The sequence below is a fragment of the Oncorhynchus masou genome, chromosome 3, assembly GCF_036934945.1.
Source record: "Oncorhynchus masou masou isolate Uvic2021 chromosome 3, UVic_Omas_1.1, whole genome shotgun sequence".
In the NCBI taxonomy this organism is placed as follows: Eukaryota; Metazoa; Chordata; class Actinopteri; order Salmoniformes; family Salmonidae; genus Oncorhynchus; species Oncorhynchus masou.
Genome location: NC_088214.1, coordinates 30,938,773 through 30,966,006, shown reverse-complemented (window position 1 = coordinate 30,966,006; position 27,234 = coordinate 30,938,773). Strand labels below are relative to the sequence as shown.

Below are 27,234 nucleotides of genomic sequence, written 5' to 3'. Positions count from 1 at the left end.
CCAGCCTATCACGTTCACTGTCTTCAAACTCCCTGTCATAGATGAGCCAAGGCGCAGCGTGCATGTAATTCCACATCTTTAATAAAGTGAAACCTTCATGAAAAAACAGGTAAACAGAAACCGAACGTGACGCAACCGTGGTGCACACAAATACACACAGAAAACAAATAATTACCCACAACATTAGGTGGGAAAAAGGCTGCCTAAGTATGATTCCCAATCAGAGGCAACGATAGACAGCTGCCTCTGACTGGGAACCACACTCGGCCAAATCACACACTGACCTAACCAAATAGAGAAATAAAACGGCTCTCTAAGGTCAGGGTGTAACATAGCCAAAGCAGATGCCATTTTTATGTCTCGGTGTTAAGCATGAAGAAAGTTAGAGGTAGTTTTGCTAGCCAATGCTAACTAATGTTAGCCTCCAGTCATTGCGCTAACGCTAGTTAGCAATTGCGCTAGCTAGCAACTTCCTTCAAACTGCAGGCAGAGACATAAAAATGGTATCCATGAGTTCATCTGACTCTGGGGAAGTAGATAAAGGGCCTCATTGCAAAAATCCCAAAGTATCCCTTTAAGTAGCAACTGACGTGGCACCCTAGGCGCGTGGTCTCCCATCTCCTTCATAGTGACCTCAACTGGACCCCATCGCATAACCTCTTGGTCAAGCCAGGTGAATCAAGAGCTTCACCAGAGACGGAAGATGAAGCGAGACATACCACTCCCTCATTTTTTCTGTTTCAGTGGATGTCAATGAACTAAGTAGACCAGACCCAGCTGATATCACATTGGGCGTCTATGGGAGATCCACCCTCTTAAGTAGACAATGGTAAACGGCCTGAGTGAACTATCCTTGACTTCACCCCGACCTAGTCGAGACACCTGCTTGCGCTACCCATCCAGTATTGTTACATCATATTTGCTCGAGTCAATACATCTTACTACACAATGGTGAAAATCCTATATTCAATGCATATGAAATGTTTGTGTGAAGTGTAATGTAAATAGGTAATTGATTTGTCATGCCTAATCGGAACATTGAAACCATCATAAGTTATGTTAACGATCTACCTTTACTGTACACATGGGGACCTGTGATGGAGAAATTGTCCTAAAGGTTACAGTAATTACTGTCCTAGAAAAAGCTCTTGTGGTCAAGAAACAGGTTATAATTTGTATGTTTCATAAAATATATACCCTGAGAACACCTTCCTAATATTGAGTTGCAACCCAACCTTTTGCTTTCAGAACAACATCAATTCATCTTAGCATGGACTCTACATGAGACACTGGCTCATGTAGACACCAATGCCTCCCATAGTTGTGTCAAGTTGGCTGGATATCCTTTGGGTGGTGGACCATTCTTGATGCACACGGGAAACTGTTGAGCATGAAAAACAGTACAAAATCAGTACACAATCCGAGAAATTGTCAAGGCTTAAAAATCCTTCTTTAACCTGTGTCCTCCCCTTCATCTACACTAATTGAAGTGGATTTAACAAGTGACATCAATAAGTGATCATAGCTTTCACCTGGATTCACCTGGTCAGTCTGTCATGGAAAGAGCAGGTGTCCTCAATGTTTTGTATACTCAGTGTAAGTTTCTCTTTAAGTTACAAAATTAAAATCACTGTCACCTTTTGTTTGTTTGTGAGCCAGCACCAACAGTTATCAATCAACAATACCTACCCGGATGGTAGTCTCTAGAACAGTGTTTCCCAAACTTAATCCTGGGGACTCCAATGAGTGCACGTTTAGTTTTTGCCCAAGCACTACACAGCTGATTCAAATGATCAACTCATCATCAAGCTTGAATTATTTGAATCAGCTTCGTAGTGCTAGGGCAAAAACAAAAACGAGCACCTTCTGGGGTCCCCAGGACCGAATTTGGGAAAGGCTGCTCTAGACAGACAGGTTGACTCCCACAATTAACCAATATTTCGGCTTACATGTCTGTACGTAAAGAACGTCAGTTTGGAAAGGGCGGAGTTGGGACATCCGACCTTCCTACTACGTCACTGCCTTATCCAATTGTCCTAGCAAAGCGTTTCCCAACTCCAATCCTCGAGTACACCCAACAGTACACATTTGTATTGTAGCCCCAGACAAGCACACCTGATTTCACTTGTAAACTAATCATCAAGCCCTTGATGAGTTGAATGAGGTGCGTTTGTCCGGGGCTACAACGTACATTAGTATGGTAGGGGGTACTGGAGGACCGGAGTTTAGAAACACTCTCCCAGCACAATGAGGGAGTACTATTAACCTGAGCTGCGGTGCCCGGGTCTATGGCGTTAACAGGCAAACATGGTGAGGGAGGAGTGCCCTTCTCAGATCAAACAATAATTTGGGCTGCTCTGTCATGTTGTCAACAAGGCAGCATGGTGCATCATCCAGAAGCATATTTACAGTACCGGTCAAAGTTTGGACACACCTACTCATTCAAGGGTTTTACTTCATGTGTACCCCTTTCTACATCTTAGAATAATAGTGAAGACATCAAAACTATGAAATAACGCATATGGAATAATGTAGTAACCAAAAAAGTGTTAAACAAATACAAATATATTGTATATATTTAGAGTGTGCCAAACTGTCATCAAGGCAAAGGGTGGCTACTTTGAATAATCTCAAATATAACATAAATAACCATTTTTGGTTACTACATGATTTCATATGTGTTCTTTCATAGTTTTGATGTCTTCAATATTATTCTACAATGTAGAAAATAGTAAAACTAAATAAAAACCCTTGAATGAGCAGGTGTATCCAAACTTTTGACTGGTACTGTATATTAAATAAAATATATGTTAAAATGTTCAAACTAATTTTCATTGGGAGGCAGCTAAAGTGTTTTTATCTAAAGCAATCACTTTTGCATGTGAAAACACAGAATCTTACTCAATACTCCACATGCTTAATTTAGCCTAGGCTACGTCACTTGTGTTTTGAGCCAACTTTGCAATGGGCTTTGAATGGGGCACCTGGCTCATGTCCAAGAGGCAAATCCAAAAGAAATGCAATCACTTTTCACTCGGTGCAAACTCTCCCCATCGGGGTAACCCGGGCCAGATAATCAAATCCCCTCAATTCCTGACGGCATTTTAAGCCCCTCCCATCCAAACGTGTGATTTGTTAGGAGAGTTGTCTGTCTGAGGAGGACCCTCCCCGGAACAATTTTTTGAAGTTACCGAAAGAGTCTGTCATTAATCCCAAACCTAATCACTGCTGTTGCCTTGGTCTGGTTTTCCAAGACTACCCAGATGGTGGCTTGCGCTCCACTCAATCAATACTTTAAATAGCTTGGACTACAAAGCATTAAGTTACTTTACATTTCATAATCATAATAAATATCTTACCGAAGTCACCATCACACCAAGCAAGGGAAGCACGTGGAGTAGTGCTTGGGGCAAAAACTACAAAAACAACGATAGCCGACAACCATGAATGCAGGGCAAACTATATTGGGACAGACACAAGATTGTAGCTAGCTCCAACCAGAGCTCTGCAGCTCAGACATTTGCAGTTTGGACCGACAGCTTTTTTCTTGGAGCCAAGTGTTATGGTCACGTCCCTGCTCCCTGCACTGCCCTAACATCCCTCTTCGAAGGACACTTTTTTTGTTTTTACAGCTTTTCAGCTACATATACATACTTTGACTTATATGTAACTTTTATATACAGCATCACATAACAATAATACATTACCAAACATAAGATCTTTAATCCCACCCCTCAGACACTCAGCCCATCCCACCTATCACCATAGACCACCCTCATTTGGTTTCCATATTTTTCAATTGTGCTGTGATGTTTTACATTTTTAACCTTTCTAAATTGCATAGAATCCACAGATTGTGAGCTAAAGATGAAAACCTTTCCTATGAGTATTATTATATTATTGATTGATTGACTATGGCTTTCCAAATCGCCCAACACTGATATTGGTAAGGTTAATTTGAAGTTAATGATTTTTTATAACAATTTCTGAACCTGTGACCTGAAACAAGCTACATAGGGTTAGTGCCAGAATAAGGATCTAGTGATTCTGTTTCTTCGCAGCACAATCTATAGAGCTGAGATTGTTGTATGCCCCATATATATATATAGCATTCTATTGGTGGCAAGAATTTTGTGTAATAATTTAAAATGTAAAAATCTAAGTGTTGAATCAAGTGTTGTTTTTTTATCAGTTCATAAACCATGTGCCATGGAATCGGTACATCAAACATTTCTTCACATGTATTTTGCTACCTGTATGGAGCAGCTGTCAACATTTTTGCCCTCAATTGAAACGGATATATTTTTCTATTTATGCCAATTTCTTTCAGCCTGTTTTGGTCTGTAATATATGGCAGACAAACAAATTCCCTACCTTCTCCCTCTTCCACTTGCCTCCTCCATTTTTTTGTGGTAATGCTGCAGTCAGTTGGTTGTAAGTTTGTTTTGAGCAGACGTTCCCATATATTTTCCATAGCTGCATATGTGACGCAACTCCACCGTTTCGATTCATAATATCATTAATGACTATAATACCATTTTTTATCCATAAAAATGTTTTTTTTTATTAATCAGTATATTTGAGTTTAACCATACTATTTGTTGTAATATTTGTTCTATTTCTTCTGGAAGATAAAACTGAAATTGTGACCAGCTTTGTATGGTTTGTTTAAGTAAGGTCGATACTTTAAATAAAATGTCATTTTCAATTAGTCGGAAATGAGCAGGTGTTATCTGTATAAAGACAAAGAGGCATTTTTTTTAACAAAGGATTAACCTTACTTAATAATCTACTGGAGAACCATTTTGGGTTTAAGTATAACTTATGTATGAGTGAAGCTTTTCGTGAGAAGTAAACTTACTTACTTAGTAAGTAAACTGTGATAGGACCAAAGAGACAATCAATGTGATTTTTGCATAAATAGGCAAGTACTTACTTCTCCATGGTTGCATAATCTTATCTATTTTTGCAAACTTTCTATTGAAATTGATTGTAGTAAGTTAATTTATATATTTTTTAAATGAATACCAAGTATGTCTGTATGTTTTTCCAGACTAAAAATATTTAATTGCCTCAAAAAGTTCCTCCTCTGTAAGTAGGCCTTCACACAGGGCTTTCTGTAAATGTGTTAACTTTACATGATGATTATTAGGAAATAAATCCTTACAGTTAACACCATTCAGTGGAGATGGAGGAGACTGAAAAGAATACATATGTTTGAAATATTTTGCTTCCTCTTTCAAAATATAATTGGGTGAACCATGGATGACTCTGTCATTTGTAACTAGTTTCTGTAAATTTGTGGTAGCATTTCTGTTTATTTAAGAAGAGGTTTTGCTCTATTAAAAGAAAACATTACACTTGATTGTTTTTGTATAAGTTCCTGCAATCCTTTTTGTTTTTCCTCTTACCTATTTTGTGCCTCTATAGTACAGTTTCCATCACCATCTACCTGCACTGTTATTTCCTCTATATCCTTTATTAGTCTAATCTCCTTTGACCTAAATTTCTTTTGCTTTAAAGATGAGTATTTCATTGCATGGCCTCTAAAGGCACATTTAAAAGTGTCACATACAATACGGGGATATGCTGTACCTATGTTATGCAGAAGAAAGTCAATTATGAATGATTTTGTCTTAGTTAAGAACAAATCGACATCTAGTAGGCTTTGATTAAATTTCCAATATCCCCATCCACGTGGAAATTCTGTAAGAGTTACATGGAGGCCAATTAGATGATGGTCTGATCATTCGGTCTCCTATTAATACTCATAAACTTTTGATGCCAGCAAGAATGAGGTACTTAAAACCATATTATAATCTCCCACCATAATCTCCCACCATAATAATAGATTCATGCGTTGCTTGTGAGCTCAATAGATTATTATATATATTTTCAAAGGAGTGTGGATCGTCATTATTTGGCCCATATACAGATGAATTAGCAAGATCTGTTTTTTGGTCCAATAGCATATTTAAAAGGATACATCTTCCTTGAGAATCTGTTTGCACAGTTTGCACAATTGGATTAAAATAGTTGATCATTAATATAATCACTCCTTTTGAGTTTCCTTGCCCATGACAGAAATATATTTCTCCCTCTCAGTCCTTTTTTCTACCCAACTTCTTCTATGTATATAGAGTGAGTTTCCTGTAAACAATATATATTATATTCCTTATCTTTCAGATAGGTAAAAATTGACATTTTTTTATGATCTGCGAAGCCATTACAATTGTAACTGGCTATTCTTATTTCACCACTTACCATAATGATACCCAAGTTTCAAGTATACTTACCACAACCAATGTTTATAAACCTACCATCAAAAAGTACCATGATGATTAAGTGTCCACATAGCTGTACCATAATATTTTCACTGTTAAACATACTGTAGCTGCAACCTTCAATTGTCCTAAAATTCCACCCACTAACCCCCCCCCCCATATCTAGGTCTGTTGTCACTGAGACCATCAGACCATCTCCCTGACTCATGATGCACACTTGCTTCCTAAGGCAAACCCTTGGCTGCCAGTTGGCGCAGGCCAGAGGGAAATATGGGCAGTCCCATGATGACATAATTAAGTACTGCCACCACACATTCAAAGCCCCATAGCTCTATTGCATATCTATGGGGGTGCTTTTTAAGAGAGAACCAACCAAATACCATGGACAACAGTCACAAAAATATATATATTAACAACAATAATAGATATTAAAGGAAATAATAACAGCACGATATTATAAATTCATGCTCATTTAAGAAATGAAAAGAAAAATACCTATAAATATCACAAGACCAGTTATTTTTGTCCATTACATGCACTCTGCCTATGGGCAGAGAGACATATTTCATCTAGTCCTCTTTATATCCTATTTTATTCCGACAAAAAGGAAGAAGGAAACATTTAATTGTACTGTTCTCATGCACAAAGAGCTTGAACCTAACACTACTTTCAAACTCTAAATATATAAAATCAATATATTCAAACCAAGAGGATAGAATGATAATCTACGGTACAAATAGCAAACAGAGAGAGATGTAAATTGAATCTGTACAATTTATGCTTGTACAGTAAATACATAAAACTGTAATACAAAACAGTAATTTAAAATCTATCAGGTGCCACAACAGCCCTTCCTTTCCATGGGAGAGCAGACTCACCTGGCTGACAGTGGACCATTTCAGCAGGATCTAAAAGACAGGAGTAGGTCTGCGGAGCACCTAGAGGAGCGGCCGGAGTTAACCACACACAGCAATGGCGTTGGTCAGGTGGCCCACTCCCTTCTCATAGTCTCCTGAGGGTTGGAAAACAAAATAGATTAGTTGAAAAGGAACACTGTCAGGTCGGGATTAGATGAACCCTAAACTAATAGAAAATAATATATTTTAAAAATAACTTCTGAAAACTTCTAATCAGGCAATAGTCCCCTTACAGTCTCTGGTACTGTCCCCTGAGATAATTTAATACTTCACTATTGTACGTCATCCAACCATGATAAAATGTAAAAGGACCTGCAGGACTTTTCAATGTCCATGATCCAGACTTACTATGTAATAATTATGATTTACAAATCTCATAATTATGACTTATAACTCGTAGTCAGATAATTTTCTGGGGTGGAGGGAACGAGCTTCCACATTCCATAGTGATCAAAACATGGCACTGTGTTAGAGAGGAAGAGGCAAAGTGAGAGGGCTCACTCTCGCCAAAATCTCTCACGAATAAGCCCAATGCATTACTATTGGCCTAATATGCAGACCTAAGCTTGTCGCCTGCCTTCCCATCTTTTGGAAAACTACTCCCATTGTTATGGCGGAGACATGAGCATCTTGTCAGATCTCTGACTGAGTGAAATTTTGTAATCAGAATAATCTGACGTATGGCGTCAAAACTGTGAGCTTCATGTAGCTTTAAATTATGCCCGAAGATGTGAGGAGCAAATTATACTGTTTGATTTCAGATATTCTGTATATGAGATCACATCCATTTATGGGTTGGTTTACACATACAAACATTGGCACCCAAAGTAATACTAAATAAGCAATGGTATCCCCTCTGAATGTTGTTATACTTTTTGGATAAGATATTTAGGTGCCAGAAGCCTCATGTGGTTCTAGACACTATGACAGTGTGGACCTTGCTGGTGAACAAGACTATCAAGCCACGCCCACTGCTAGTGACTTTAGTGAACAATGTATAGGGGTATCAGGACAGAATGTTCTAACCAAAAGATGTGACATGTTCTGAAAGCTATGATCATCTTTGGAGAAAACCATTTTTACTTTCATTTTACGACCCTCTCACTAATCTCGGTGACCCAAAAGTAGCATTATCTGGAGAAAGTTTGTCATTTCCTTTACAAAGGAATGAAGCAAAGTCTCCTCTGTGGTAAATGGAAACTATTGGCCAAACCCCTCCCTTCTGCTAATTTCACCGTGTTTATAATGGACAAAAAGGACATTTTTGCAATCATACATTTTTACGATATAGCCAATTTTGACATTGTGCTGTGGAATCTAGTGGAAACTAGCACATGGTCTTGAAAACCACAGCACCAGATTAAGCACCGCCTTCTCCCATTAGTTATTTGTCCAAATAATCAATTAAGAAAACCCCAAACTAGGAACTACTGCTGCGCATAATCACATAATTCTGTGAGCCTTTTAAATTTTTAGTTTCATTTTTTATTAACAACAAATCAATACATGAAGTACATGTGGAAACACAAGTATATATAAATAATATACAAAAGACAATTGGGCTGGGGGGTACAATATCACATTACATAAGGACCTTATGGGACATACATACACTTATTATTCTAACAGCTTTTTTGTTAGTAGAGTATTTAATTGTCTTAAAATACAGTTCAATTTCCCTTTGTAAGGTAAGAAAATGTGGTGTTTTGTTTGTAAATTTACATTTGTGAATATGAAATTTGGCCAAAAGAATAATGAAATTCATTACATAAAAATGTTTCAGCTTATTTCTATCGTAGGTAAAGAATCCAAGCAGAACATCTCTCCACAATAGTGTAAGATCTTCATAAATGTGTTCAATTATAAATATACTGATGTCTTGCAACAGTTTTCTTACATGAATACAATGCCAAATAAGTTGCAACACTGTTTCTGGGTGGCCATTACAAAAGGAGCAATTAGAGTTGATGTTTTCCCTAATGCAATTGCTGTGCCAGATTTAAAAAAACCTTACAGAAAAATCATAATCTGAGAACGGCGCTCAGAGCCCAAACCAGCCAGAGGACAATCTGCCATTTTGGAATCAACAAAGTTAGAAACAACACCATAAATATTCACTTACCTTTGATGATCTTCATCGGAAGGCACTCCCAGGAATCCCAGTTTGGCAATAAATGACTGATTTGTTCCATAAAGTTCCATAATTTATGTCCAAATAGCCACTTGTTGTTAGCGTGTTCAGCGCAGTAATCCATCTTCATGAACCGTGAGCATTTAGTCCAGACAAAAACTCGAAAAGTTCCATTGGGTTGGCGCCCCCCCTTGGGTTGTGCCGTGGCGGAGATCTTTGTGGGCTATACTCAGCCTTATCTCAGGATGGTAAGTTGGTGGTTGAAGATATCCCTCTAGTGGTGTGGGGGCTGTGTTTTGGCAAAGTGGGTGGGGTTTTATCCTTCCTGTTTGGCCCTGTCCGGGGGTGTCCTCGGATGGGGCCACAGTGTCTCCTGACCCCTCCTGTCTCAGCCTCCAGTATTTATGCTGCAGTAGTTTATGTTTCAAGGGGCTAGGGTCAGTTTGTTATATCTTGGGATATAAACGTTGAGTTGTTATTTTACCTGAAATGCACAAGGTCCTCTACTCGACAATTAATCCACACATAAAACGGTCAACCGAAACGTTTCTAGTCATCTCTCCTCCTTCCATGCTTTTTCTTCTTTGGACTTTATATGGTAATTGGCATTTAACTTTCATAGTTACCATGACAACTGACCAAACTCAGTTAATCTTTCAACCACCCACGTGGGTATAACCAATGAGGAGATGGCACGTGGGTATCTGCATCTATAAACCAATGAGGAGATGAGAGAGGCAGGACTTGCATCGCATTCAGCGTCACAAATAGAACTGACTTCTATTTTAGCGCTTGGCAACGCAGACGACAGTTGGCACGACGCGCGGGGGGGGGGTCAGCATGTTAACTCTTTTCCTAACCTTAACCTAATTCTCCTAACCTGCCACGATAAAGTAATTTTGTCAGTATTGAAGTTGAATGAAAATAGTTTTTTCTTGACGGACTCTTGCCATTTCACTGGCTACGAGAATTGTCCACTAGACGAGAGATTACTACTCACTAACAACATGAACAGTGTTTGAATGTGTTCTGATTTGTCATGTTGTTTGCCACGACATGTTCCACGACATGTTCCATGCTATTCTTGTATTAACTTAATCTACTGTACAAATGGCAAACAGAGAGAGATGCAAATTGAATCTGCACAATTGTTTCACGTTTGTATAGGACTATTATTGAAGAATTTATATTTAGAGAGACGAGATCACTGCAGATTGTAATGAGGAGGAATGCATTCTTAAAAGAAATAAACCATCAACACCCCTCCTCACCACCCTCAGCACAGAATACACTTTCCTGGAAACTGGAAACAGCATGATAAGTGGGACACAAAGTCCTAGTCAAAAGTAGTGAACTACAAAGGGAATAGGGTGCCATTTGGGACACAGGCAACGTTAACTCTAATAAGACTATATTAATGCACATGGTCTGAAATCAATGCTCTTCATTATAATGCTAATATAGAGCCTGTAGGGCAGATTGGGTATCTGGATTAGGGTTGCGATTTGTTTTTCAATTAATTCCCTGGGTTTCCAGAATTAGGAGGGAATAAACTGGAAATCCTGAATCTTTCAACCATGATTTCTTGGAAACCAGTGAATTTCTTTATTGCAACCTATTTGCATCCTTAATCTGAATTATATTAATCATATGAGGTGTGCTGATGACATACCTCCTGCCCTGATTAGTTACAGTAGTTAGTAGGCCATATTAGTTGGCCTAATAATATGTATCTAGGTGTTTGTTTGAGACAATGGAAAACAGGCTATTTTGATATGGGCAGCAGGGTAGCTTAGTGGTTAGAGTGTTAGAGTGTTGGACTAGTAACCGGAAGGTTGCAAGTTCAAACCCCTGACACGACAAGGTACAAATCTGTTGTTCTGCCCCAGAACAGGCAGTTAACCCACTGTTCCTAGGCTGTCATTGAAAATAAGAATTTGTTCTTAACTTACTTGCCTAGTTAAATAAAGGTAATAAATATGTGTACATTTTTGGCACGGAAAGCATTCTTTCTCAGGTTTTCAAGGATATTTGTCTAGACATGGTGTTACAGAGAAGCATTTCAGGAAGGTGTGGACTTTGTTAAAATCAACAGTTTATGCCCTTACAGTTTACCATGGCCTTTAGTCAGTTGGAGGTTCATTCTGTTAGTTGTCTTGGAAAATGTAATGGCCTCTGTCTCTGTCCTATGAATTCCACTATGACTTCCACTATTCATCAATACACTCATCCTTTCCAGCAAACACTTCTCTATTTGTATTAGCCACAAAATGCATTAATCATACATTGAACTGTATGATGTTGACATCACTTCTGTATTCTCTGTAATTCTGTCTTCATTGAGAAATGGATATTACAATTTTACATGCTGCACAACACAACCTACTTAGACATCAATGATGAGATACTGCACAGTATGTGGTGAATCAATGATATTTGTTGAAGGGTTGAAGCCTGTATAATCTCTTGTGGACAGATCTGACCAAACTAGGAAATATTTTAGTTATGGGTTAATCGAGAGTAAAGCCTATATAAAGTTAAGATACATCTGAGTCAAACGGAAGGGATATTTCCATCAGATAGCAAGCCTCCAGTAACTGTGCATAGATGGTGACATTTATATTATGGCTCATTTTTAAATTTGTTTACATTAGTAGGCAAGGCAGGTAGGTTAGGGGCCCTAAGCCACAATTATTTAGACATTGTTTGATCATATGCCGCATCAAGACAGAAGGGTGTGTGTGCATAGAATGAATGCTACCAATTAGAGACTGCAAAAAACGGTTCATCTGGAACATGTCTTGAACTGCGATTTGAATGCCACGTTTGATTTATTTTCTCAAACTGTTGCTCAACAGCATTGCTTCATTACTCAACTCTTTGAACTACTGTACTTCCTGTATTAAAAGCCACATCGTCCGGCATAACACAGGTCTGGTTTGAATTAGATAGTGGTCATGTCAGAATCAGCGCGCCCACATGACCAAACCGTGGCAATATGAAGGAGAGCAGTTGACTTCGACTATCGATTACAACTTTCCGAAGTTTTCCCTATTGTGGAACGTCTTGTCATCTCCCAAAGAAATGTTAGAGTTTGTTTTACCTTTGTTGTTTGGCTTTTTGGCACTCTACTTAATCAGCGTGCGGTTCAGCAGAACAAGGCAAGTGGTGGATTAATTCCGAGTTTATTTGAAGTTTGTGGTGTTCGCGTCACTGTTTAGGAATATAACTTTCGCCTAAACACTTTGAGCTGATAGTTGTTCAAGGTCCTTAAAACCACAAACATTATTTGTATAGCGTTCATGCAGGAGATTGCACAAAGGTTATCAAACTGTTGTGTAAGAACATGAAGATTTCTTGAGTGAGCGTCTTGTTGTTGCTTCATTTGAGTTTCAGCTACAGTAGCCAACAAATTATAACATGCATCTTTTTTTTTAATGTGAAAAGTTTTGACAATGTTGTAACAATGTAGCAACCATAAATGTGACGTACAAATTTGCTGAAATGAAATGCGTTATTTTAGGAATGATAAAATCTGCATTGGCCAGATAGGTGAGAAATGTTTTCCAAATTAGACTGAAGGCTTACATTGTTAAAAATACGATGACAGTGTAGCCTATGTATGCACTCGGTGTAGCTATATCCAAACAAACAGTCCTTTACCTTTTTTTCAGTGTTGTTTGCTCTTATAAACATACCTTTTATTACTTCCCCTTGATAAGATCGTAGGTTGCAATTAATTAATGTCTTGTTAAGTTCCATTTGCTGCTGTTACTGCGAGTTCGTGGGACTGCAAACTCCGTGTTCGTCCCAAATGGCTCCCAAGCCCCTATAGTGCACTACTTTTGACCAGAGCCCTGTCAAAAGTATTGCACTATAAACGGAAAAGGGTGCCATTTAGGACTGCAAACCTACTGTGTTCTCTGTGAGAAGTAGGTCAGCCACAAACACAGTCTCTAAAGGAATTTACTTCAGCAGTGTTTGCAATAGCTGGTCAACTCCCAGTGAGGCAGTTAATGAGGATCAGAACTGGTGGGTTCAAATACTATTTGAAATCTTTTGAATTATTTGAGCATTTGCTCTAGAGTCTAGACTGCCTGTAGTGCCAGATGGTGGGGTTTACCGTTTTGGGACTATTCTATTGGTTACATTGTGCCAGACAAGCTCATTCAAGCGCAGATAAAGTATTTAAAATGATTTAATATAGTATTTGAACCCAGGTCTGCTGAGTATAGTCATCATCCCCAGTGTTCCCCACCCCACCACTCTCTTCTTATCTATGCAAAAGGGAAGTACCTCGCTGTTGATAATCTTGAGTAAGAGGAACATGTTATGGATTGCATTTTGTTGCCCCTGCAAGCTGATTGCAACATTACTTAGTAATGGGTTGCAACTTCCTAGCAAATAGGGCCTCAACAGTAAAGGTAAATGGGATTCCATATTCTACATACAGTATCATCCTATTTTGTTTAATGTGAAGTATAACAAATGACAGGTCTAATTGATAAACACTCATTGCTGCAGTGTGGGCATCTGTTGTTATATTGTTACTGACGCATGGGGCCCTTATTCTGATGCTGTCCTCTCTAAATGTGCTCACTGCTGGCAGACACTATCAGCCTCCCTGATTGCTTCTGACAAGTGGCTGGCAGGCAGACAGGCAGGCAGGCAGGCGGCAGTGTGGACTAGGTGGGGGCACAAGCACAACAACAAGCAAGCCTGGGCTGAGACTTGTCAGTTTGAGGCCTCACAAATAGCAGATAGTCTCTCATGACCAGCGCTCTCCACACACTAGCAGGAGAAATGGAATATTATCCCTTGGATGGATAAGCACACACATGAGTTAGTTTAGCACTGACATTGTACAGATTAGTATTGTTTTGTTGATTCTCATGCATTATTTTGTGACAGAGGATACTGTGCTCTGTGCTGCACCACGTCAGCTCTAGATACAGTATTTTCCTGCATCAGACGTTATGTGTTTTGTGTTTCCAAAAACAAGTACAGGACAGGAATGATGTTGAAATCTATGGTAACAGTTAGTCCATGTATTTGTTTTCAATGACACAATACTTTGTTGTATACTGCACCTTACAATGCTGCCTCTGTTTTATCAGTATAATGACCCACTGACATTGTGTGTCTATAGGGTAAATATGGGAGAAGATGATGGGTAACATTGTGCCCCTAACTCAGTTACTGTATGCTAATAGTCTTGTGTACACACGCTGTGGCTATAGACTATATAAGCAAATGTCTCACCAGCTCAACCTCGAACTGGTCAAATAAACCCGGATTGGTAACCATATCCTTAAGCTTCAAAAATCATTGAACAAATTGATAATAGCTTTCTGAATCTGCTCAGTTTGTATTACAGTTTTCTGTCCACTACTGCAAGATCTTCCACAAAAAAAGTGAGAGGATGTTCTTTGCTTAGCATTTGAGTTATTATAATTTAAGGGTGTCCAGTGTGTGTCTGTAATGTAGCACACATACACAACAACACACACTCACAGCCAATGCTGCTGTCCGATGTTGTAAAGGCATTGAACCACTGGTCACTTCCCATTTCACACTGTGTATTGTTGTGGAAATTCAGTACTGAGAGAGACTTGGTCATTTCTTCAAACAATCATCTTTATTTAATATCGATTCATTATTGCAATAATGAAACCGTCGACCCCCACACTCTGAAGTGCCGAGTGCTTAACTGATAAGGAAAAAGCCAATGTCATATAGGACCTAAACATGCTTAGTCAGACTGGTTCCGACTCCCATAAGCCACCTTGGTTATCTATACAGAATGGTGTTTTACCCACAACCCGGCTTAGTTTGTCTATGGAATGCCAGCTTTTAGGTTTTTATCAATCAAGTCATTGTCAGCTCATGCTATCTCTAGCAAAACCCATTTTCCTTGACCATATGCCCAGACTAACTGCAGGAAGCTAGAGTGGAAATCATCTCTTTAACAGTTGCCAGCCCAAGCTTCAAAAGACTCCTCTCAGTTAACTCAGAAAGGGAGCGAGAGAGTCCTAAGAACCTTGTTATATTTCATAAAACAACCATTTGGTGCCCTTTCCACCCTGGACAAAAGGACCACCTATGTGAGAATTCTATTCATTGACTACAGCTCAGCATTCAACACCATAGTGCCCTCAAAGCTCATCAATAAGCTAAAGACCCTGGGACTAAACATCTCCCTCTGCAACTGGATCCTGGACTGATCCAGATGGGCCGCCCCCAGGTGGTAAGGGTAGGTAACAACACATCTGCCACGCTGATCCTCAACACAGGGCCCCTCATGATTGTGGACTACAGGAAAAGGAGGACCGAGCACGCCCCCATTCTCATTGACTGGGCTGTAGTGGAGCAGGTTCAGAGCTTCAAGTTCTTTGGTGTCCACATCACCAACAAACTAACATGGTCCAAGCAAGAAGGCACGGCAAAACCTATTCCCCCTCAGGAGACTGAAAATATTTGGCATGAGTCCTCAGATCCTCAAAATGTTCCACAGCTGCACCATCGAGAGCATCCTGACTGGTTGCATCACTGCCTGTTACGGCAACTGCTCGGTCTCTGACCGCAAGGCACTACAAAGGGTAGTGGGTACGGTCCAGTACGTCACTGGGGCCAAGCTTCCTGCCATCCAGGACCTCTATACCAGGCGGTGTCAGAGGAAGGCCCTAAAAATTGTCAAAGACTCCAGCCACCCTAGTCATAGACTGTTCTCTCTACTGCACGGCAAGTGGTACCGGAGCGCCAAGTCTAGGTCCGAGAGGCTTCTAAACAGCTTCTACCCCCAAGCCACAAGACTCCTGAACATATGATCAAATATTTACCCAGACTATTTGCATTCCGCCCCCTCTTTTTTTTTTTACCCCACTGCTAATCTCTGTTATTACCTATACATAGTCACTTTAATAACTCTACCTACATGTACATATTACCTCAATTACTTTGACTAACCGGTGCCCCCGCACATTGACTCTGTACCGGTACCCCTTGTATATAGTCTTGCTATTGTTATTTTGTAGCTATTTAACTACTTGTTACTTTTATTTTTTTATTCGTATTTTGTAAACTGCATTGTCGGTTTGTCACGCCCTGACCTTAGAGATCCTTTTATTTCTCTATTTGGTTAGGTCAGGGTGTGATTAGGGTAGGCATTCTAGTTTTTCGTTTCTATGTTGGCCTGGTATGGTTCCCAATCAGAGGCAGCTGTCTATCGTTGTCTCTGATTGGGGATCATATTTAGGCAGCCTTTTCCCACCTGTTGTTTTTAGGATCTTGTTTTTGTGTAGTGACTGTGAGTACTCATTACTTCACGTTTAGTTTGTGTCTATATTGTTTTGGTGAATTTCAATAATTAAACATGTGGAACTCTACCCACGCTGTGCCTTGGTCCGTTTACGAGCGTGACATGGTTAGGGGCTTGTAAGTAAGCATTTCACTGTAAGGTCTACTGTTGTTGTATTCGGCACGTATGACTAATACGATTTGATAAATATAACATCATCTTGTAATCCTGCTACAGAGTATTTAAACACTCTATCCCTGATATAGATTATTCTAATATATCTACTACTGTACATTGTATTTTAGTTACACTGTTTATTCACACTTCATATTTATTTATATACTGGATTCTTGACGTAGCTCAAACTAATATATGTACTGCTGTACATGTCATTCTTAGTTCATCTTGTGTAAAGTCCCCCGGTGTACATATGTATAGATTGCGTTTTGATACTGCAAGAGTGCAATTGGGGTTGTTAATTTGCCCGCCATTCTTGATTTCTTGCCATTTTTTCTGTGTATTTGTGTTGTACATTTTACATTTGACTGCATTGTTAGGCGCTAGTACATAAACGTTGCCCTGCACCGCTATAACACCTGCAAACTGTGTATGTGACCAATAAACTGTGATTTGATGTGTTCTGAAGGAAGGAAGGGCCCAGTGTGTGTGTTGCTGTCCTGTTGACAGGGTCAAAACTGCCCCTTCCTTTCTTTAAGCTAACGCATGGATGATTTTTACTGCACACCCGTGCATGCACATACACACGCATGCACACACAGACACACACACTCACATACATGGATTAGAAGGTAATATTTAATTCAATCTGTAGGATGGACAGTGAGAGAACAGAGCAGTGTTAGATGTACAGTGTTATATTTCCCTGGGAAAATAACCAGCCTACTCTTCCTGGAATCACTAAGCGATTATATTGCTATGCAGAACTCCCATGTTGCATTCTTTGTAATTGTCTTCCATCTGTATTCACTTAAGGGTTAGGGTTGCAAAATTCTGGGAACTTTCCCCCCAAAATCACTGGTTTTCACGAAATCCCAGTTGGAGGTTTCCTGGAATCAGGGGGGAATAAGCAGGAAATCTGGCATCATCCAACCGGGATTTCTGGAAAACCACAGAATTTGTAATATTTTTGCAACCCTACAGCTATTTATAGCTGTTTGAGTTGGATACAATTTGTAAGGGAGGGATTCATGCTCTGTCATCGAATTTTGCCTGAGATGATGCTCTGTGTTATAATCTCAACTCGGCACAGCCAGAAGAGGACTGGCCACCCCTCAGAGCCTGGTTCCTCTCTAGGTTTCTTCCTAGGTTCCTGCCTTTCTTGGGAGTTTTTCCTAGCCACCGTGCTTCTACATCTGCATTGCTTGCTGTTTGTTGTTTTAGGCTGGGTTTCTGTATAGTACTCCGTGACATCGGCTGATGTAAAAAGGGCTTTATAAATACATTTTATTGTGTCGTGTCTGTGCTCAATTCTCGGTCTTTAAATTCTTCCTTTAAACCTTGCCACCCAGCATCTGCTGTATTTGTCTGTTACACTGTATATGTGTTAAAAGAGAATAGATGTTGGGGATAGCTGATAGTCCAGCTTGAAGGTTTGGGAGACGCTCAATCACATGCCTACGCCTTGTACCAGTTCCTTTGTCCATAAGATCTCATTTGGATCTGAAACCGGTAGATCAATGCTTTATCTCTTATTTCGCCTGAAAGATTTCCGATGCATATATCTGTTGATGATATGGCATGTTGTTCATCTCTTTTTTTTATAGGAGAGATGGGGAGCCTCCACTTGTAAATGGTTGGATTCCATTCCTTGGGAAAGCTTTGGAGTTTCGAAAGAATGCACATGGATTTCTTGCAGCACATAAGGAGAAACATGGAGATGTATTTACTGTGCTGATTGCTGGTGAGGGATACTAATGTTTTATTATACATTTTTAAAATGGTGTAGTTCTAAAAAATAAGCAATGTTCTTGTTGTTACTGAAATGGTTGACAAAATCTATCTATTCTATTGCGCTTATTACTTATGCTTATTACTTATGGCATAATGCTCTTTTAAAACAGTAAAGTTTTACACAGTACACGTGTTTCATGTCTATTGAAATACAATCCTGTCCTCGTATTTCCACTTAGGTAAATACATGACGTTTATAATGAACCCGTTGCTGTATCCGTACGTCATCAAACATGGCAAACAGCTGGACTTCCATGAGTTTTCTGACCAAGTGGCCCCCGTGACGTTCGGCTACCCCCCTGTCAGGAGCGGCAAGTTCCCCGGAATGGACGAGCACATCCAGAGGTCCTTCCGCCTTCTGCAGGGCAACAACCTCGATAACCTGACAGAGAGCATGATGGGAAATCTCATGCTTGTGTTCCATAAAGACTACCTGGATGGGGAGAGCGAGTGGAGGACTGAAAGTATGTACCAGTTCTGCAATTCGGTCATGTTTGAGGCTACTTTCCTGACCATGTATGGCAAACCTGCCCACACCAACAGACACAGCGGAATGGTGATGCTCCGAAAGGACTTTGTCAAGTTCGACAACATGTTCCCCCTCCTCATCGCCAGGATCCCCATCTCTTTGCTGCGAGGAACCAAGACCATCCGGGATAAACTCATCAACTACTTCCACCCTCAGAGGATGTCTACATGGTCCAACACGTCTGGGTTCATAAAGGAAAGAGCAGCACTGTTTGAACAATATGACTGCATGGGAGACATAGATAAAGCAGGTATACACAGCCGATATACTGTCGTACCGAGGTTTATGTATATGTTTCTGTGATGTACTTTACCTTACCTCCTACGTGTGAATATGTTAATCCATCTCGGTAATATGCCTTGCCACCGTGATTAATAGGCCTAAGGCCGAGACAATGAGGATATAATGGCAGAACAAATTTAACCACAACTTTGTTTCATCACAAAGCCGGAGAGCAACATCTATCCGGTGAAGTCCACAAAACATATTGCATGTAGCAAACAGTTACATGACCTACAGCATGGTCCAGCAAGTTAAGGATTCTGACATTTTCAGACTACTAAACAATTATTGATTTAGAACCAGGGTGAGTTACCGCAAGTCTCAAAGAAAACAGGCGCTGTCTTCACTATTCGAGAACCATCATCTATTCACCTATAATTAGTCTAAAACAGTGACAACCAAAAGATGGTAAAAAAAATGTTTTAGTCCAATCAACGTAAGCTTAATATGATATGGCTGTCCATGGCACAGATTTCGGATGTGGCTTTCCATGGCACTGATTTCTCTGTGTGTATGGTGTGTGTGTTCAGGTATCTCCCTTTTCAAGTAGAAAAAACATGTTGACTCACCCTACTGGTATAAAAACGCCAATGCCATCCTCGTCTTTCATGTTGCTTAAACGGTCTATGACTCTGTCGTACAGTATACGCTCTTAGTTTTTGTTGTACTAGGCTACCTGGCTAAAATGCTTGCTCGCTAGCCTAACTTCCTTTCATAGACAACGATGCGCCAGGCCAGCTTGTTAACATTAAGCTACTATATCTAGCTAGATGTTGAACTTCCATCCTCTCAGACCAGGGGCACAATGTAAGAATTTATGCTTGGTTCAGAATTGCTGTTATAATCATTGGCCAGTATGGAGAATTAAGTAAAACCACAAGTCCAAATCCATATCCATGGCTAATTTAGGAAAGGGACAATTACATTTTGCTTTTGATGTGGTGTGAAGAGAAATCCAAACTGGCTTCCCGTGACACTTTTTTTTTTTGTACACCAGGATCATTCACAGCTGCGCTCACTCAGTTTACCTCAACGCTGATTGGCTATAATTGTTTTCTTTTTTTAATCAAAGGAGGCCAAATGCTTGTTGGCTTCCCTTGCATTCAATGCTACGGGCGGCAACAATGTCATACTCTTTTTGACCAGAAAGCATCAGACAGATGGGCTAAGCATTACTGAGAAAGAGGGGTGCTGTTTTGATGCTAATTCCAGTGAGATACATTCAGCCTCTTGGGAATTGAAGTAAATTTACAAAACACAGAGAGATGAAAGATACATTATTTTGTATGCTTCTTTGTTTGTTTTTTTGGTAATTGTTTTGGTGAAGCCTGGGATCCCTTGTTGTCCATGAATACACAACACTGGTTAAGCTACACTAAAGCTACCCTTAAGAAACATGACATTACTTTGAAAAAGTAGTTCACTACATCCAAACTTCTTTGTAAAAATTATCATATGTAAATCTGAAATGTCGTAGACCTCAAATTGCAAGACAGATCACTTTGGGGTCATATGTTAACAGAATGTGTAGTTTAGCCTATTAAACACAAAACAGATGTCCAAGTAATAATTAGGCAGGTCTGATTCCCTAAAATAAAGGAAATTATGGCCTACATACTGATCCTAGCCCAAGTTCATAGGATTTCACCCCGATCATGAAAATTTGTCTGGGACGGAAAGATAAGTGGCAAAATTGTGTAGTGTATACCTGACATTACCCTTAACTTTACCATATACACTTATACCTACACAGTAATAACTGTAGGAACAATATGGTATAACCATGCAGCTGCATCTCTATACACCTACAACATAACATGTGCTACTTTGACTTCAACCAGAACCTCCCAAATAACTAATAGACACTCTTCTCTGTACCTGCCACAGCTCATCATTTTGCCATTCTATGGGCGTCGGTGGGAAACACAGTCCCAGCCACCTTCTGGGCCATGTATTACCTGTTGACACACCCAGAGGCCCTTGCAGTAGTGCGTGAGGAGATCCATTGTGTCCTGAAGGTCTCCGGACTAGAAGCAGATCACAACCGAGACGTCACCTTCACCCGAGAACAGCTGGACAGCCTACTGTATCTTGGTAGGGTTTCATTGTATTCTGCTATATCTGGCTCATCATTGTTGCCTACTTTATTTGGGTAGATTATATTTGTGGTGTATTGTTGTTAGGTCTGTCTGCGTAGTGTCCAATTTGTCCTCATTTTATGACTGATAGAATGTATAATTGTATTCCTCCTTGATTTGACTAAGTGGTCTTTTTGGCTCAGCCCCAACTAGTATAGACATAGTTCAGTTGTCTATGGTAGTGTGGCTTTGAGAGGGCCTTCCAATCCTCTGTATAGCTGACTATGTATACATATATACCCATATGTCTTCTTATCACACTTCTACTGTATAGTGGCAGGTGTTCTATGTGTGGCTCTGTGTACAATTTAGGGCAAATCGTCCTGTCCCACCCCCCAACAAACCAGTGTCTGTGATTGTAGTAATGAAGCCAGTTTCAAAGGATCCCTCCAGACTCTGTACCTGTCACATTAGATCACACTGCTGCACCCACCATGCTGACTGTAGCCTCATCTCTTCTGACAACTGCATGCTCAGGGACAAATGCCCCTAGTCTAGGCTGGCTGTGGCTCTCTCTCTCTCTCTCTCTCTCACACACACACACTACTGACAATTTCATCTCCTCAGGGGAAGACAGTCAAATATCCATTTCACATCTGTTTGTTTTTATAAGTGATAGGGGGTTGGATGAGTCCTTAGTTACATTTTGGAATCTTCTCTCTTTTTTGACCTATAGTGTCTTGTCTCGGTTAAGATTGTAATGGTTTTAATGAAACACTGCTAGTCAGGATTTCTTGATGGATACATGTGGAAATAAAGCTATGTATGACTTGGTTACTCAGCTTGTGCTTTAGCCATAGCCATTTTGCTAGAGTAGTTCATATTGCTAACTAATAGCCTTCAAGTTTCCAAGCTTTCTCTTCTGTGTGAGTACATGTATGTAGTGAGTCAGTAGTATTGTGGCCACTCAAGAAAAAAAAAAAAGACAAAAAGAATAGATTGGCCAGAATAAAACCCATGGCAATGTTGGTAGCTATAAAACAAAAACCCAAGGTCACTAACTGAACCATTCTATGTTCTGTTTTCAGAGAGCTCCATAAACGAGAGTCTGCGGCTGTCTTCAGCCTCCATGAACATCCGTGTGGCCCAGGAGGACTTCAGCTTGCGGCTGGAGGGAGAGCGCTCCATCGGAGTGAGGAAAGGAGATATCATCTCCCTGTATCCCCAGAGCATGCACATGGACCCCGAGATCTATGAGAATCCAGAGGTAAAGAAGACCTCAGAATTCTGTGGGCGTTCTAGAAAAGCTGTAGGCTTTCTTCACTGTGTCTAGTCTAGTCTGGGAGTTGTATATGTTCTACTGTAGTGCCTCCCTCCACCACCCACACCACCTGCTATTTGTGTGTGTGTGTGTGTGTGTGTGTGTGTGTGCGTGTGTGTTTGTCCCCAGGTTAGATTAATGAGAAGCATGCATGGACTGTGAGTGATTGAATCCACTCACTGGCCTTCAGAAGGTCACAACATGCATGCTAATGTAATCAGGGTGTGATGGGTGATAATCTTGCCATGATCGGTGACTGAACAAAATGAAATCTTTCCTGGAATATGCAATAAACAGGAAATATTACCCTTTGTTATATCACCCCTTTGGGGGTGAAGGAGCTTTAAAATATAGGAGGTCGAAAATAAGAATAGCCTGAGTGCCAGTCTGTGTTATCATGCCAACTCCTTGTCATGCCAAACATGAACTTGGTTTGGCTTGACAATGACATCAATGGAGTTGGCAAGAGCATAAAAAGATCTGGGATCAGGCAAATAATAATAATCCTGAAAATAATGCACTAGAAACATATTATTTATTACCCGTCCAACAGATGTACAAGTTTGACCGATACGTCGAAGACGGAAAGGAAAAGACGGACTTCTACAAGGACGGCCAGAAGCTGAAGTACTACCGGATGCCATTTGGCTCGGGCTCCTCTAAGTGCCCAGGAAGATACTTTGCTGTGAATGAGATAAAGCAGTTCCTGTCTCTGCTGCTGCTTCATTTTGACATGGAGGTGGTGGAGGGGCAGGAGCCGTGTTCCCTGGACTCTAGCCGTGCTGGCCTGGGTATCCTGCTCCCTGCCACAGACGTCCAGATCCACTACAGACCACGTCAGGCCAGAGAGGAAGAGGGGGGGACCTCTGTCTAAAGGAAGAATAGAGGGCTGAGCCCCATGCAGCTCATGGATTCTTACTATTTTCTCATAGGTTGCATCCCAAACGGTACCCTATTTATTCCCCACATCGTGTACTATTTTAGACCAGGGCCCATAGGGTCATAAGTACTGCTCTATATTGGGAATAGGGTGCCATTTGAGACGCACCCATGTATTTGACTATTTTTCTCATAGGACTGATGTTAACTCTGGTTATTCACACGATAAGTTATCGACTTGCTGATTTGTCAATGTATTACATAGGCAAGCTCCAGCTGTGGGTAAGGCTAGTGAATCTGCTAGCTAGGAACCTTTTGTTGTTTTATTCTATAGGACATAATGAGCCAATAATTAGATATAGTTATCGGTTTTTGCTGTTAAGAACGATTACCATATATTTTATTAAAATAAAATACAAATGTTTATTATTATGCCTTGCTTATATTATTACATAAGCTGTATCCTACAGTACAGTAGTTGAATAAAATAGTTAAACTATTTTACAGGGTAAAGCACAATGTGATTATAGCTTTATGTATGAGATGGCGGTGTCCCTAAACATTTCTGATCTATTTATTCATATAATGTTTCAATAACAATAACTGACCATTTTAAAGTTATACATTCAAATGTCTTTCCTATTTCAAGACACTAACAGGATACTTACTATTTACTATTCATGAAATCAAATAAATTAAAACCTAACAAACCAGTCCTGCACATGGCTGTAATTGTATTCCATACATTTTTTACCTAAAAGTGACCTATATTCTTTTAACGGGGTCATTGGAGTCTGCAAGGTTATCAACTATGATCAAAGACTAATTGTTTTGTTTGACAAGCTCACTGTGGCTATGACTTGCCGATCCTTGTTTGAGCATGTTGTTTTCCTTGCTACTGAAAAGACCCCATTTATGTTTGTTAGGCTATATGGCTGAGTTTTTACATAGTATTTAGGGGAATTTAAACCAGACAATTAATAACAATCTTAAATTGATGGAAATAAATAGTTGATAAATTGTGACTTTCAGATGTTAAGTGTGGTTGTACATACACGATTTGGAAAATAATGCAGAAATATAGACCATAACATCTCTTATATCACCAATACAATTTATTCATCGAACATCATCGAATCAAACTGAATAAAATGAATAAAGGCCTACATAATGGTCAAATAAATAGACTGGACTTGCATTGTAATTTAGCCTCACCATTTTGACCATGTTATGGAGCTGTCATTTCGTTTGGCGTTGCAAAAACAACAGCTATTTCGATACATAATCACCATGAAATATATAACATCATCATATACAGTAAGAATCCATATTTTGGTAATGTGGTTACTTCTCAGTCAGTCACGCTGGTCCCATCAATTCATCAATTCAGTTGTGTGCACGAAACTTGAAGTCCCCTGTTAGTGTCGTCGGCCACAACTGTTCAAGGTTTATGGTTGAAGTGTTTATTAAAGAGATTTGCATTGCTATGGAAAGGGTCTGGAGTCCCAGCAGAGAACGGGTATCCTGTCTGCTGGTCATAGAGCCCTAATCCGGGTGCACCAGATGTATTCGCCGCGGTAACACCGGGTCCATGGTTAAGATAAGTGACAAGTCTTCTCATCTCTTCAAGTGCTTGCGCTTGCATGAGGATGTAGTTTTTGGCGAGGAGCAAAGTGGCTATTTTGGATAACTTCCGTACGGACGGGCTGTGCGCGTAGGGGATCACCGACCTCAGTTCATCGAGCGCGTCGTTCAGGTCATGCATCCTCCTCCTCTCACGGGCGTTAATGTTCAGCCGCAGCACTTTCTGCTCTTTGTGTTTCTTACCTGCGTCACATTTGGCCATTGATGCCATGAGCCTTTCCTCAGGAAAAAGCACCATGTCACTCCTGCCAATGCCATCACTGTCATCATCCTGACTCTGCTCCCCGCCACTGCTCTCAGCGGCTGCTGCGGCGGCAGCGGTGTGTTTTAAAAATTCCCCGTACTTTACGCACAGCGATTCAGATGGGAAGCCAAGTGTTCCCGCCTGAACTCCGGCCATTGTTCCCGGTTGTGAGTGCTCCTGATCAAAACTCATGGGTGATTGTCGATCTCTGGGAGAGGGAGACAGTCCTATGCTAGAGCCCGATCTGAAAGAATCCATCCTTTTGCGCCCAAACGCTGGACCTTTGTGAAGAACTTCTCTCCTACAGAGTTCTGGTGTGCGCAGTCATGTTAAGTCAGTGGTCCCACCCCCCACTCTTTCTCGTCCACTTGTGATTGCCCTGGATTCTGCGCGCCACTTTTTTGATGTTACACTTGTCCAGTGACAGTTTAATATGATACAGTACAGTGCGCCCTCAGAGGTTCACCTTCAGGAGATAATAAAATACATTAGGAGAAGCAGGATTATGAGGCAGGCAGTTTTCTACTTGATTAACTCCAGACAGGAGTGAGAGGTTTATTTTATGGACCAAATGGAGAGACAACAACCCATGTGTAATAGGCTACATGGGGGTGCCATTGACCATCATTAATGTTAATGTGCACTGTGATGACAGGGATGAAGATAATGATTGCATCCCCTGTCAATCTTTGGTTTCAATCATAAAACCGATCATCAGTTGACTTGACTACTGTTTTAAATGGATCTTAAAGTTAACTCATTGTGGTATTGGGCAGCATAGCACAGGTCTATAGTGGACTGGTCCATAGCAGGCTACTGTGGTCTGTGGCCTTCTTCCTGATTTTGTTGCAAATCCTCAAATGAGTGGATATATGATTTCATTTTATTTGTCAGATGAGCTCAATTTTGCCCTAACATAAAATATTTTTCTCCAAGGCCCAAAACAACTGAAAATTTGAACTTTCAAATGACATGGAGAAAAAAAACATTAAAAATTTTGATATTTCATGCTTCTAATCATGCTTCTAATCATGCTTCCAAGTAATGGAATTGGAAGCATGATGTATAATTTTTTTAGAATGTGATCTTATAATGACATATTATATCAAACTAAATCAACCGGAAAAAAGCAGCATTTAACAAGGAATCCCTCTAGCAGTTAAACTAAACAATTGAATATACAATAAGCTCCTCCCATACTGCAGAACCCCACAATTATGAGACTTCTCAGCTGCAGTGGATGGAACATAAAGTCTATAACAGTCTATTCTTCCTCTATACATGAATCATAATGAAACTTTGGCTTAGGAATACATTACTTATCCTGGCTGCATGCTATTTTGGTATGGTATAGTGCTTGTCATTTCTACATTATCATTCTCTGAACCTTAGCCTATTATGTATTATAAAACCAGAAGATATTCATTTTTCAGATTGCAAAGGTGAGGAGGATGTTGACCAGTAGAGTGGACATGTTACTGCCCTTGAAGGAGGACTGGTAACACTCATCTGTAACTACACTACCAGTAGTACATCTCCTGATCTCTTCTGGTACATCCAGTTAACTAGGGACACTCCTCAGTATGTCCTGAGAAGAGATCGTTATTCAGAAGGGAGCAATAGTGATGAGTTCAAGAAGAGGTTTGATTCCAGACTG

The 27,234-nt window shown here is 40.1% G+C and overlaps 2 protein-coding genes and 1 long non-coding RNA gene across 3 annotated transcripts; 1 reads left to right on the top strand and 2 right to left on the bottom strand.

Moving 5' to 3' along the window:
* Nucleotides 1-59: 59 nt before the first annotated feature.
* On the bottom strand, nt 60-13,296 carry LOC135514367 (uncharacterized). The gene is made up of 3 exons (XR_010451668.1): nt 13,031-13,296; nt 7,163-7,296; nt 60-1,381 (listed from the first exon to the last, which is right to left on the bottom strand). It is a non-coding gene; the product is annotated as an uncharacterized LOC135514367 (long non-coding RNA).
* LOC135514353 (cytochrome P450 7B1) lies at nt 12,219-24,121 on the top strand. Its single transcript, XM_064937786.1, has 6 exons — nt 12,219-12,493; nt 18,414-18,550; nt 18,780-19,379; nt 21,299-21,505; nt 22,578-22,756; nt 23,364-24,121. Exons 1-6 carry the CDS (start codon nt 12,312-12,314, stop codon nt 23,682-23,684), a joined length of 1,626 nt encoding a protein of 541 aa, XP_064793858.1. The 5' UTR covers nt 12,219-12,311; the 3' UTR covers nt 23,685-24,121.
* A 661-nt stretch (nt 24,122-24,782) lies between these two features.
* Nucleotides 24,783-25,931, bottom strand: LOC135514356 (class E basic helix-loop-helix protein 22-like). The gene has a single exon (XM_064937799.1). The coding sequence runs from the start codon at nt 25,833-25,835 to the stop codon at nt 25,131-25,133; it is 705 nt and encodes a 234-aa protein (XP_064793871.1). The 5' UTR covers nt 25,836-25,931; the 3' UTR covers nt 24,783-25,130.
* Nucleotides 25,932-27,234: the final 1,303 nt, after the last annotated feature.

Bases quoted from the DNA above. Each gene is read 5' to 3' on its own strand.
- LOC135514356 (XM_064937799.1), bottom strand. From the start codon at position 25,835: ATGGATTCTTTCAGATCGGGCTCTAGCATAGGACTGTCTCCCTCTCCC.
- LOC135514353 (XM_064937786.1), top strand. From the start codon at position 12,312: ATGACCAAACCGTGGCAATATGAAGGAGAGCAGTTGACTTCGACTATC. The intron at 12,494-18,413 runs GCAAGTGGTGGA...TTTTTTTTATAG, and splicing joins GTGCGGTTCAGCAGAACAAG to GAGAGATGGGGAGCCTCCAC. The intron at 22,757-23,363 runs GTAAAGAAGACC...CCCGTCCAACAG, and splicing joins AGATCTATGAGAATCCAGAG to ATGTACAAGTTTGACCGATA.